General features: G+C 32.3%; 1 protein-coding gene and 1 long non-coding RNA gene across 5 annotated transcripts; one reads left to right on the forward strand and one right to left on the reverse strand.

Annotated features, from left to right (window-relative positions):
- The first annotated feature begins 1,357 nt into the window (after positions 1-1,357).
- Positions 1,358-13,446, forward strand: LOC105251984 (sodium/potassium/calcium exchanger 4). 4 transcript variants are annotated; one of them, XM_025410308.1, is made up of 8 exons: positions 1,358-1,786; positions 7,814-7,987; positions 8,617-8,804; positions 9,491-9,728; positions 10,129-10,260; positions 10,719-10,943; positions 11,212-11,313; positions 11,606-13,446. In XM_025410308.1, the coding sequence occupies exons 1-8, from the start codon at positions 1,762-1,764 to the stop codon at positions 11,947-11,949; spliced, it is 1,428 nt and encodes a 475-aa protein (XP_025266093.1). In that variant the 5' UTR covers positions 1,358-1,761; the 3' UTR covers positions 11,950-13,446. The 4 variants fall into 4 exon arrangements, with proteins under 4 accessions (XP_025266093.1, XP_025266087.1, XP_011257437.1 ...); XM_025410302.1 differs by having other exon boundaries at positions 1,359-1,786; positions 9,488-9,728; XM_011259135.3 differs by having other exon boundaries at positions 1,360-1,786; positions 10,728-10,943.
- Positions 6,341-8,464, reverse strand: LOC105251983. Its single transcript, XR_003123056.1, has 3 exons — positions 8,136-8,464; positions 7,806-7,966; positions 6,341-6,848 (listed from the first exon to the last, which is right to left on the reverse strand). It is a non-coding gene; the product is annotated as an uncharacterized LOC105251983 (long non-coding RNA).
- Positions 13,447-14,292: the final 846 nt, after the last annotated feature.

Here is a 14,292-nt window from a genome sequence, read left to right on the forward strand (position 1 = left end):
ATTGATAAGATACTACGCAAAGTAATCGTCTGTCCCTTCGTTTTAAGCACGCGGAAAATTTCTGATTTTCATGGACACAAACATGTATTTCCATCCCTCGAATCTTTCCATTTCAGCGTCAATTTATTTAGAGTTGTTAGATTTATACAGCGATTTATATTCCCGACGAATTTACATCATTACTTCCCATTTTAAGTTTATCATCTCATCACGTTATAGGAAAGCTATCTTGAATCTTGAGTCTTATGTGTTGATACTTGCATATTTCGACCAATAAAAATTTATTTATTTATTTTAAATGTATTGTACAATGTATGATTTGATATTACGTATTATAAATGATCCATATTTTTGAGATTGAGATGAATCACACAAATTTTTCAATCTGATTAGAAAAATCTCATCTCATGTCTAAGCTTTCTCATATCTGTTTGGAAACATTTTTTATGACACTAAAATGTCAACAGTTATGAAGAGTCAAGTTATGCAATTAAATTGAAACAGATTGAAAAACATTTTGACCTTTGTATATTTTTATGATAAAAATTATAGAATGTATATATATATATATATATATATATATATATATATATATATATATATATGCAAATCTTTAATCTTAAGTATTAAAGATAATATTATTTGAGAATTAAGTACACTAGCAGTAAATTATTTGTGATAATTGTTAAATTTAGAATATTTTCAAATCAAATTGATGCAAAGTTTATTTTATTAAAAATTAAAATAAACATATCTTTTTAATTATTTTTATTATTAAAATTAAATCCTATATTAAATATAAATATTTTTATTAAAATGTGACACGCTGATAGTTGAATCATGATTAACATAAGCAATATTCACATAATTGCAAAAAAAATTTGCAATTATGTGAATATTGCTTATGTTAATGCATGCATTAATTCCGAAACAAGATGCATCGATGCAGATGTAGAGACACATGCTATCAACGTAGACAGCAGAGCGGTTTAGTGCGTCTGTACTAGGCAAATTGATGCACGCTTGTGTATGAGTATGCATAACATGGTATAAACTTGACAGAAGACTCTACTTTAACTGGTTTTAAGCCTTAGTTCTTAGCTAGAAGGAGAGATCACTTGCACATCTATTTTATTAATTAAAAGAAACTAATGTTTATTATTTTATTATGATCATTATGAAAATAATAATAATTACTCGATAAGAGTCCTCTATTGTGATAAGTTTTCTTTCAAAATTTTTAAAAGAAATTTGGTAAGAGGAAATCTCTTTCGAATTAAAAAAAAATTATAAATTATGCAATAGTAATTAATTATTTTAACATTACATTTTCATATTGAGATTTATAATCGCGTGAAAAATTATTAAGGCTGCTAAGAATGTCGATCTGTTAATCGCTAATAGTGTTTTTAAATATTTTTCCTTCTAGCATACATGTCTCAGAAATTTGTGAAAATGAGCGTCTAGTTGTAAAATTTTATTTTAAAACTTGTGCAAAATTTTATTAAAATTTATCTATTTTTTTTCGCTGACAAAGCATCGATATCGCGATTGTTTGGAGATGATGCATAATGTTACAATATGTATCGTTGTTTCACTGTAAATTTCGGAACTCTGCGGACTTAAAGCTACATGCGGTACAATTTAGCAACAGGCGCTACGTGCGAGAGAAGAGATAGAGGGAGGGGCGATTCCAACAAACGATGTCGGACTTCGGAGTAGATGTTAATGTAGTATGTGTGTGACAACGGGATTGACAACATGGATACGACTGACCTAGGAGGAGGTGTGTTTGAATCTTATTTTCAATAATATCACCGAGACCGCGACCGTGTTTCGAAACAGTTTCGAAGAGAGGATGGTGTGAACCGTGCACGGGGAAATATGTCGATTAGGAGAAACGGAAACAGGCGACGAGATGAGCGGAAAAAATTGGAGAGCCGAAAAAAAGGGTCGGAAAAAATACGTGCTTTTATATATAAAGTGCTTTTGATTGGCCTGTTTACTTGACACTTTGCGTTTCTCCGCGAATGCAAGAGTTACCTTGTGAAAACGGGGAATGTGCGAATACGGTAGGATATGTTTCGTTGTACGCGTTGGTTTGGTGTCAATTATTTTTATCGCGATAAACAGCGACCGATGGTGAAGAAAGTGTTCCCTGAAACAAATTATACAAATCCTTTATAGCGTTTGCAATATTCGTGACATTATATATAAAATCAGTAGGAAATCTTTAGACATTATAAATGTGAAATTTGCTTCTTCTTTTCTTTTTTCGCCTCTCTCTACCGAAATTATTTATTTGCCTCTTCCCTCTGATTTTTCTCTCTTTCGTTGCACCTTAATAATCATACTGCTTGAAGAGATATTTCACATTTAAAGTTAAAGACTTTTTTTCATTTTGTTCAATTTCGTTTAATTTGAGAATAATTATCCGCAAAAGTACTCCTTTCTTACTTTTCTTTTTCCACTTTCTTTCTTCTAGAATTTTGATATTATTTTGCTTATATAAATAATAGAGTTCTACATCTTCAAATAATCGTTATACATATTACTTGTCTACAAACAAAAATTATGTATTTATGTATATCACAAATTTGTGAATCTGCGAAAGAGAAAAAAAGAGAATCCTTACATAAGTTCGAGTTAGATATATACATTCAGACACATGTATAATAAATTTTTTTTTCATAAGTTGCAAACTATAAAATTAACGGTCTAGTTTTAACCAATGCATTTGTGAAAACAAATGGCATTTTCAAATACATACATATATTTTAAAAAATAAATATTTTTTACAGATAAAATATTTTCTCATATGTATATTGTTTTTCTTTCATTATATAATATTCTTTTAATTATTTATTCATAAACTCACAAACAATTTATTATTCAATTTAAAAGTCACACATAATGTGGAATAATTACGATTCTCAAATGAATTTGTTTACGTATTATAAATAAATAAAATATCATATCCCGAATATAACATTTCTTATTATCTTAAGAGCTCTTTTTTAACATGCTTAAAAAGCAGTGCTAGATGTAGGGAGATGAATAACTTTCTGCGTGCACAAGCTACTACAGTACATTTTGCTTATATTAAAATGTCACATATAGCGTAGCACGACAAAATTTTAATATCGCCAACAAAACTCGCATTTCATATTTAATTTATTAATACATTATAGATTGAACACGTTAACGTACTAATAGACTATCCTTGTCGTTAACAAGATAATTATATCCTGACTAAGGTGCAAAGATAAGTTCTCGACAGTCCGGATATATGAAATGCTATCAATATGATTAAAAATTGTCATCTTCTGTTAAAGATACATCAAATCACTTACACAATTGAGAAGCGATGATAAAATTAATTACTCTATTCAAATATCTAAAAGAGAAGTTGTCAATTTCTTCCAAACGTTCTCTCTAGACATCTTTTAAGCCGAGATCTCGACCGAAGATCTTTATCAATGGCATATTAACAGCCACATGCGATGTAGACGTAGAAGTTTACCTCTACACTATACTCGCGTTAGACGAAGCATCCGCTTTCGTTGCGGGCAGTTACGTTGACCTTTAATAAGAACAACGCAGGGGATGGTGAAGCGTTAATTAAAGTTAACCGGTAAGAATCTTGAGACGAGATAACATGGGTGACTTGAAGCGATCTAAAGATAATTAAACATCGTCAATTATGAGATAAGATTAATGACAATTAATGAAAATTACGCTCATTCGTCTTTTATTATCCTAACGCATCGTGTCGTCCTTTGTCACTCACTTGTCATGATTATTATCAATCACGTGTTCAGGCAAATTTACATATAAAATAAATAAATCATAGTTTAGAGGAAAAGTTACATTTTATGAGCAATCTTGCATTTCATGTTAAATAAAAAAAGAAAACTTTTTTAAATTTATTATTATTCCATGGGAGAGAAAAACTTTTTTATGTTACGATAGGTTTAAATCTTGACCGTTTGCAATTGATTATAGAATAGATCTTTTACTTTCAATCGAGTGTATGTCTCGTGAAAACATTCTTTCTCTCTCTCCCCCTCTCTCTCTCTCCCTCTCTCTCTCAAATCGGATTAATCTTCAATTTTTTCGAGATTATTTAAAATTGCAGTGACTAGTTTGAAAATTATATATATATATATATATATATATATATATATATAACGTTTATTAATACTCAATAAAAGCATAATTCAATATTTTTCCCCGATTGTGGAAATAATGTAGCATATTAATTTGATAGAATTTATAGGCAGTGTCTAATAAAATCAACCTAATCAAAATTCAGAATTCGGCAATAATTTAAATGTGAAAAACGACACATGAGCGACATTTATTAGGTGCTTTACTTTTCTTTCAAAATTATGTTTTTCAGATTTAAATTATCGCCGAATTTTGACACATTTGATTAGTTTGATTTTATTAGATTTGCCTGTAAATTTTATTAATTTAATATTCTACGTTATTTTACAATCGAAAAAAACATTAAATTATACTTTTATTGAGTATTAATAAGCGGTATATATTAATAAAAGTATAATTTAGTGTTTATTTTATAATTTTATATATATATATATATATATATATATATATATGTAATTATTTTCCCTAGCATTCTTGATGTAACATTTTAACATTTTTACAGATGTTCTATTCACAATTTTGACACAATTTACAATTAAATTATTTTATATTAGAATCATAAAATTATTCTAATATTTTATCATATTAATAATTTATTTATGTAAGGCGAAAAAAACAATTTTATTATTTATTAAACAAATTAAATATATTGCTAGAAAATTTCAGTACTCAAGAAAAATTCAATCAAATATTTTTCGATTGCACATTTAAATTTAAATATTTATATAAATTGTTGAATATAAATCTCTTCGATATGTGAAGACAAATTAAAAATGATAAAATTCAATATTCAGGAGAAATTCTATCAAATATTTTTCGATTGTTCATTCAAATTTAAATATTTATATAAATTGTTGAATATAAATCTCTGATATGTGAAGACAAATTAAAAATAATAAAATTCAGTATTGCAAATATCAAGATAAAAAAAATTTTTGAATTTGTGTTTAAATTTATATAGTATATTTTTTAAAATAGACTTTATTTCGAATTTTTGTAAAAATTCGTAGTATAGTATATAGAAGATGTTTTCATGATTCATACGAATCCAATGTTAAATTGATGATTACATGGTGAATCCAATATACGGTAATCGCCGCGAAGCAAATAGTAAAGGAGACTAGGATTAATTATCCCTTGTTTTTTCTTTTTTTCTTTTTTTTCATTAAACTGTGTTATCCATCGGCTACCGTCTGCCGGCAACCGGCGACGGTCTCGCACCGCGCCCTTCCGACCGAACGAATCGCCGGAGTACCCGAGTCGTTGAGTCGTCCGTGATATATCTACGTTTATACGACGTACATTAGACATGAATGGCATCTGTTCTGCCAAGTTGAATGAGAGCAATTTAACTTCTTTAGGTTGCTTAATCGGTAGGAAGTCACATCCAGTCACATAGCGGTATGAAACCTGTAAGAGGCACCAATACGCGCGCGCCCGATCGTATTTTCGTGTGTCTCCCACTCACGGGGTAAAATACGAGAGAGAGAGAGAGAGAGGGAGAGAGAGAGAAATTATATAAAACATAAAAGTGTAAAATATAAAAACGCGAGAAAGACTCCAGTGTCGCGATGTCGTTTTAAATGACGATGGCGGCAATTAGTTAATCCAGTACGAACATATATGTACCACTAATAATTAATCTTTCAAGAGATAATTTAAATTGGGCATTATATAATATACAGTAATCCGATAATAATCAGATAGATAAGTGATAAGTTTCATATATTTTCTTACTATAAACGACTTTTGCGATGTGTCTTAATTTGCTATATTTATAATTATCATTTAGTAGCGTGCTTTTTAATAATTTACCGTTCTTTTATTGGCTAATTGATGAATAATTGCTTTTGATTCTCAATTATGAACAAATTACATGATAAAATAACCGTGAAATAAATTAATATGATTGGTAAAATTTGTCAGCTTGCCAAGGAAGTCCAAATATACATGAAAAATTCTAATTAGAAGGACACATCATTAGAGTTAAATTGAAGCTAACTCAAATATTGATGTATGTACATATACACAATTAATGTATGTAATACATTTTTAATATACTTTTAATATGAAGAAAATCTCTTTAACATCAAGTTTAGTTAGATACATCTGAAAATATATATTAATATTAAAATCTAAACATTTTTTATCTATACTTAAAAGAATATTTGATAATTATCAACAAGTTCAATGGCAAAATAAATGTGTCTCGTATTTCGATATAAACGTTAAGGAATTCGCCTTTGAAAATTGGACACGAGAGCGTGTTGCTCGATCAATCGCACGTATATTGCAGACGGACCATGTCCCTCCCTCGCTCTCCCTCGCGGCTCTTGCTTGTTTGCCAAAGAATTCGGCACGACACGACGGTTCCATAAAATTGAAGTAATGACGAACGGTAACGAGACGTTTCCTACTTGTGGCGTATCGTTATCTTACCACCACACGATCCGATTTGGACATCGCACACCGTCGTATCGTTCGTGTGTCCGATGCATGCGTGACATTCCGCGTCGTTTCGAGCGGGAACGTTTGTCTATTCGGCGAGTCAATGTACGTGCTGCTCATATACCGATTTCGTAACCGTCGATCTATCTCCTCGTCATCGTCATCGTCGTTGTCGTCGTCGTCGTCATCACAACTCTACTCCCTTTTAGCGCCAGAATGAGCCGCCGACTCTAAAAAGATAATAGTTAACTTTAAGCTCCTCCCTCCGCTCTTATCGTATTAAAGCCACAAACGGTTGCGAAGCTTCGAGGAAAAGCTTCTGCTTTACATTAAAGTAGCAAACACGTAATTGACGTAACATCACGCGAATGTAGCATAACGGAATGCACAAGAGAAATATGACGAAAGAACGGTCGAATTGTCAAAAATCGGAGAATGCAATGCATTTTCGTCTAGGAGTATTTAGTCGCGCTGCGACCTGTAAATAGGAACGAAGGTATTCCGCGATTTAATTAGCACTCACTATACAGTTTTGTACGTACGCGCTTTGCGTATTACACAACGATAAAAACGCATTTCGTCGGATACGAGTGTGCCCTAGGTGCGGTACATCCGGAATCGTCGTATTATGCGATCGCCGGGAATGATACAGGGTGCGGCGAAAATCGTAGATTGCGAGCGACAGGATTCTTCGCGATATCATTTTTAAATTGAGATTGCAGGATAAAATTTCTTCCTGCAAAAGTTTTTCTTCTCGAAAAAAAAAAAATTACTTGGAGAAGAAAATGGGTAAGTATGGGTAAAAAAGGATTTAAAATTTGAATCTTTCGAAATTTTAGCATTCGACTGAGAAAAGAGAACGAAATATCTTTCTATTACCTCTACCGATTATGTAAGATTACCGTTTATTACGCTTACGATATCGAAATAAATTAAGGCACGTCCGTCGTAAGTCAATGCCCCCTGTAGAACGCGACAATTGCATTCGGACGTAGTATAAAATTTCTCTCTGTTAGAAAAGAAAGAATGCCCCGTGCACAAAACTATTTTGTGTATCAATTTAAACTCTCTCGAAAAAATTTCAGACAAATCGACGACGAATGAATAATTATAAGAAAATTTTGAAATTGAGATTTAAACAATCGTGCTGTATTGTATGTGTATTTTGTTTTAAAGGGACGACTTACATTTTTAGGTATAAATTGTACGCCACCGGCTATAGAAGATTTTCCACACGACCTGTTTGATGAGCAAGAGAGACAAGGCGGTGCCGTTGTCGTACACGTCATCGTGTCACTTTACTTATTTATCGCTTTAGCAGTAGTATGCGATAAATTCTTCGTACCTGCTGTAGAAAAAATATGTCACGGTAAGAGGGTTGTATTATAAATATTTTTCTCTTAATCCTATGTCGAGAGAAACATTTATTGAACCAAAGTGCTGGCTGCAAATCACAATCCTATAAGCAAATCTAAAGATCTACGTTAGATCAAAACTGATCATTCTGGCATTCTTACCTCTTACTAATCCCCCGCTCGAGATATGCGACTGTCGAATCAATGCCCATGCTGCAGCATATCTGCGTCACTGCGGGCGCCAGACACGTCTTCATCGGTTACCGTAATTGTTTCTCATTTGGAAACTGGCCTCGCTTGACATTTCTTGAAACAAACACGTACTTCGGAATAGCTTTCAGCGATTTATCGTTAAATGTAACATATGCGAGACATAATGCTTATCATTAAGAAAAAGAATGATTAATTTATATGCATTTCATATAATACTAAATCTCGGGATTATTCATTTAACATTGAACTAGAGATATCTCTGGCAGAAATCTCTGATTATTTTTTTATTTTACTTTTTCAATAGACAGAAAGAAAAATATTTGTTACCAAATTTTTCGTAATGGTTAGCTTTATACGTGTATACGTATATGTGTATGTGAAAAAGAAGTTGAAAGTAAAAAAAATTAAAGTTGACATTGTTTCACTTTAGCACTCTCGATGTCAAAAGACGTAGCCGGTGCGACGTTTATGGCGGCGGCGACATCGGCTCCAGAATTATTCGTGAATGCCATCGGAACATTCATCACGGAAGGTGACATTGGTGTCGGGACGATAGTAGGTTCTGCAGTATTCAACATCCTAGCTGTTCCAGCCTGCTGCGGTATCGGTGCGGGAATGGTAGGTTGCCAAATGTTCTGTATAATTTTTGGAAGAAATACACACACACATATATATATGTATACAGATCTTTTAATTTTCTTTAAACAATTAATAAGTAACATATCGATCATATATTTAAAAATTTATTAAAAAATTAATTTTCCATTTTTCTTCGTCGATATCTTCATCCATTCATAATTATCTAATGTAAGCATAAAATGAAATCGCCAATCATATTATTTTATGCTTAGATAATTATAAACAAATAATATTGAAAACTTTATCGCGATAGATGTAATAAATATAAGATTTTATATAGTAGATGTAATAAATATAAAATTGACATTGATAATGGCAAAGAATCTATATCAACACGTCAAGAAACTTTCAAAAATGTGTCATATCGACATGTAATCAATATTCTTGAAAACACACGCATATACAGTATATTTAATATATACTAAGAATGTATTCGCGTACATATAAATTGCAGTTTGAATTAAATTCAAGGTAAACATATAATGTCTAAAGTTTTTTCAAAATCTTATTTCTATCTGATAATTTTTTTCTCATCGAATACACATAAGATACGTACAACGGTTATTCAGATATGATATTTATGGAAAATATATATCCTCCAGATATACATTATATTAATGAAATATTATATACTATAATTATATTTGTAATAATCCCATAAGCAGGTGGTGCCACTGGATTGGTGGCCTGTTAGCAGAGATTGTCTCGCTTACGGTGTCACCGTCGCCATTTTAATATGCATTATACACGACGAACGAGTGGAATGGTACGAGGCATTAACATTGGTGCTCTTGTATATTGTTTATATCGCTGTGATGTATTGGGATAAATCGTTCCAGCGATGTACAAGATTCCGTACAAACGATGACCAGATATCTTCGGATGGTCGACGAGTTACAACAGGTGAGGCAGTAATTTCGGCAGTTATTTCATTATAGCTTTAATTAAAACATTATTGTCTTCAGATACAGAAACTCTCGTGAGTTATTTTAAAATGAATCGATAAGTGTAAATAAAATCTAACATTTAATTCTGTAGCAATGTTTATTTTTATTTTTAAAATATTTTACGATATTTTTCATCAAATCTTCGTAAAAAAAATTTTTTTTCAATAATTAATCAGATTTTTACACATACAATTGAAAAGAATAAAGTTTGAACAAAGAAGACGAAATATATCTTGATGTTTCGAGATCCCTGCGACTCGAAGGCGCGAGCAAACATATTACGTGTCTTTATAATTTGTAATCCAGACATTGCAACAAAATATGTTTACTTGCTTGAAAAACATGTTTTTTTACAGATTCTAGCGATATTCATTTACCAAGACCGGACAAATTACAATCACCCGGGGATCATGTGGAGCAAATAGCCACTATCGACGTGCCGCTACAAAATGGCGGGACGAAAACGCAGGAAGAGAATCCAGATCCTAGTAAGTCTGTTCGTTCTTTTTTTTTTAATTTTCATAATATTATGAATAAAAGTTTTTTAAAATGAAATATTTGTTATAGAAAAAATGACATTAATAAATATTTACTCTCCTAGTAAAATCTAATCTAATCAGATCGATTTGTTTCATTATCAACTGTATCACTGATACCATCATATATCTGTCAATAATAATATTTTCCGATATTATTTCGAGCAAAAATCATTCGATAGGTCAAGTATAAAGTATTAAGCATGTGCGAATGGAAATTTTCCGAGTAACTGTCATCAAGAGATTAAAAACATCAAATATTAAATTTGACACACCTATCATAAAGCTATTATTCAAATTTTGTATACTTTATGTTATTTTACATAAAATAACATAAAATAAATAATTCAAAATTTTCGGAAAACACGGACGAGGCAATATCTATTTTAAATTTAATATTTTCATAACATGTATGACAGATTATGAGTACGAATTGTTGGTATGGCCAGCGCATGCTGGGTGGTTAAGAAAGACCGCTTGGGTCACAACATGGCCCATTCATCTGGTATTCATGTGCACAATTCCCGACTGCGAGAAACCCCGATTCAAGAATTGGTTTCCCATCACGTTCGTGATGTGCATCATATGGATTGGATCGCTTAGCTATGTTGTAGCGTGGATGATCACTATAATTGGTAAGTAGAAGCATAAATTTAATTTGCAGCTTAGCGATAAACAAATCGAATAAATCGTATACGAGAAAAAGTTTGTTTTATTAGAAATGATTTATTAGAAATAATCCGATATAGTTTTTGTCAAAGATTGACAACACACATTGATTCGATATTGACGAGGAAAAATTTAATGACGAAACATTGTTATTGCGCATACAAAAATATTGAAAAGTTTCAAGAATCAAAAAATAAATTTTAAACTTGCACAAATTTTGTTTTTTTTCCACAGGCGATACACTCAAAATACCAGATTCCGTAATGGGTATCACTTTTCTCGCGGCAGGAACCAGCGTACCCGAAGCTGTATCGAGTGTGATTGTCGCAAAACAAGGTATACATAATTATATACTGCGTTCTATAACAAAAATATACACGTAAAATTAATTCTTCGTAACGAGGGTATATTGCCACCTGCAATTATCAAATTAATATGCTGTGTTAAACATTGAACGAAAATTAATGATTGAATTCAGACTGGAAACAGATGTCGATTTAATGAGAGCGATTAGTAGAAATCTGAAAAGAATGAATTTCATGAAAAAAAAACAGCAATGAGAGTCTCAAAAATAGTTACACTATCTCTTTTCTCTTTTGTAACTCCTCTTATTCGTTTTATTGCTCAGGACATGGCTCGATGGGCATCAGTAATTCTATAGGATCGAATACGTTCGATATACTGCTATGTCTCGGACTACCCTGGCTGATCAAGTCGTCTTTCTCACCCACGCAGCCTGGCAGGCATTACATCAGTATAAATTCCGGTGGTTTGGAATATAGCGCCATATCGTTACTGTCGACGCTGATGTTGCTGTACATCGCGTTTGCCTCCAACAAGTTTCAGCTCGATAGAAAAGTGGGCCGCGCCTGCTTGTGCATGTATGCCGTGTTCCTCATACTGGCGTCATTAATCGAGCTCAACGTATTCTTCACGGTAAATCTCCCCACCTGCCAAAGGACGGTGAAATGATCGAGATACCCCGGACGATGACCCGCCCGCAATACATGTTCGGGCACGGCCTCGCTGTCAATCCGCGCTGGAAACTTTCCCCTTCGGACTTACCGAGAGAGACTCGATCGAGCTAGGGGTGTTTATATTTCCAGCTACACGGAATCACCGTGTGTACAGTTTTAATATCACAATGTTATCACCATGTTTAGAACCATGGCAGTAATGCATTTTGTATTTACTTACTGCTCTCTAAAAAGAATCTCTCTCTCTCTCTCTCTCTCTTTCTCTCTCTTTTATTCTCTCTCTCTCTCTCTCTCTCTCTCTCTCCTTCTTGTTTCTCCGCTCTCTTTTCTTCATTGCAAAAATCCATGCCATTTTTGAGTATGTTACTCGACATCTCTTTGTTCCATTCAACATATACATTTTACTCTCTCACATCTCGATTTTTACTTATATATATATATATATTATGTATGTATAAAACGCGCTCGCGCCAAATTTTTTCCTCTCCTTCACCTTCTCTTTTCTCCTCTTTCTTCGCTTATTTTTCTCTTAAAATACAATTATTTTCTTTACGGCTTTATTGTGTGCGCTGAAACATCAACAAATTTACGATTAGCCACAGCAACGAACCACAGATCTCAAGCCACATGATCGGAAGCTTGCCCAAGAATCTATACGCGTACGTCGAAAAGGTAAAGCCGTTACCGGAACAAAGGCCTTTAAATACACGATTTTTCTAATAATCGTAATTAAGCGACGATAGAGAAGGGATCGAATAAAGGCGCTTCGCGACTGTGTCTAATTGTACGAAAGCGCAAGAAAGACTGCCGTTCCATTAGCATATTGCAGACCTCGATGTGTGACCGCGTGGTACCGTGTTTACGCGAGTGAAATGTCATTTCGCGCGCGCGATTTAGCCGCGACAAGCTGTCTCATTCGTTTACGAATTCGTATCGATCTATCAAAGTGTTGCATCATTTTGATACGCGCAAACTTTACTAATAATTTGCAGTTAAACAATCGCTCGGTGAATTTACCTTTATTTAGTATCTCCGTTGAAAAGAAGAAAAAACTATCATTGGTAATATATATTTGAGGAACGGAGGAAAAATTCTTCCATTACATGATCACGTAGTGATCCTTTACGTCAGTGAAATGTAAAGCGAAACGCATACAGATACGTATTTACATACACGCAAAATCGCATTATAATGTTGAAACAAATCTTCGCGCGCGATAACACCTTTCTGCGATAACACATCTTCACACAAAATGCGAAAACACAAAATCTGTGACTGTAAATTTAGATAAAACCGTAACTTAACATTTAATAAAGTACTGTAATAAGTTATTAAAATAATACAGTCAATAAAAATTGATTCCTCTCCAGTCTCTGTGAATGTATGTATAGGAAGGAAGAGGGTGAAAGGGGTGAAAACCTTGGCTCAGAAATATAAAACTTGCACTGTTTTGTACTGGCGTAAAAAGAAAGAATTGTCTTAAAAAAACAAAAAAAACCGGTTATAAAAATAGTAATTCAAGAAAGATATATGCGATTTTTGACATAATTTTGTATATCTTAATGAAACCTTGAATTGATTTATCTTGGGAATGATGAGATGACATTTAAATCGACAGTATTTATAAAAACGAACGGGCTGGGATATTTATATTTTATCGAGGGAATTTTACGAATAGAGCACGCCTCGTTTTTGTTTCCCGTGCACTATGATATTTTTATTCGTTTACACGAGAAAAATTGAACGAAAGAAGAGCCGATATACATACGTCATATTGAAGCTGACGCTGTTTTTAAAATACACATCAGCATAAGTTGATGTTTTCACGAGACTTTTCTAGAAATATATGTTAGCATATATAAATGCGGTCTTACAGAGAGAGAAGATAAAACTTTTTTATAAAAAAAAAATATATAAAAAAACTAAAATAAAATATAATCTTTTTTGTTTAATTTCATATGGATTTTTTTTAGAGAATTTTAATTTGTGATTATTAAGATATTTAATATTGAAGGTTAAACAATTATTTTAATAAAGGAAGAAAAAAGATAATCTTCGATTGAAATTTTCAATTTACGTCGTCAAAAATTGTAACTTACAGCAGAATATAAAACATACTTTTGTCGACTTGTATATTTCGTAACACAAAATGCTACTACGAATACGAAATGATAAATTTTTTGAAGCTCGAGATTAGATTTTATTTTTAAGAGATTATATTTTATTCAAAAATATTCGCTATCTCTTTACGAAAAACCTCATTTTTTTGTGCAAAATTATTCTTTAATCATGCTACATGTTATTGCCAATCTCTAAAATAAAACTCGCGCTGTATAAG

Source organism: Camponotus floridanus, unplaced genomic scaffold (genome assembly GCF_003227725.1).
Source record: "Camponotus floridanus strain SB8 unplaced genomic scaffold, Cflo_v7.5 scaffold102, whole genome shotgun sequence".
In the NCBI taxonomy this organism is placed as follows: Eukaryota; Metazoa; Arthropoda; class Insecta; order Hymenoptera; family Formicidae; genus Camponotus; species Camponotus floridanus.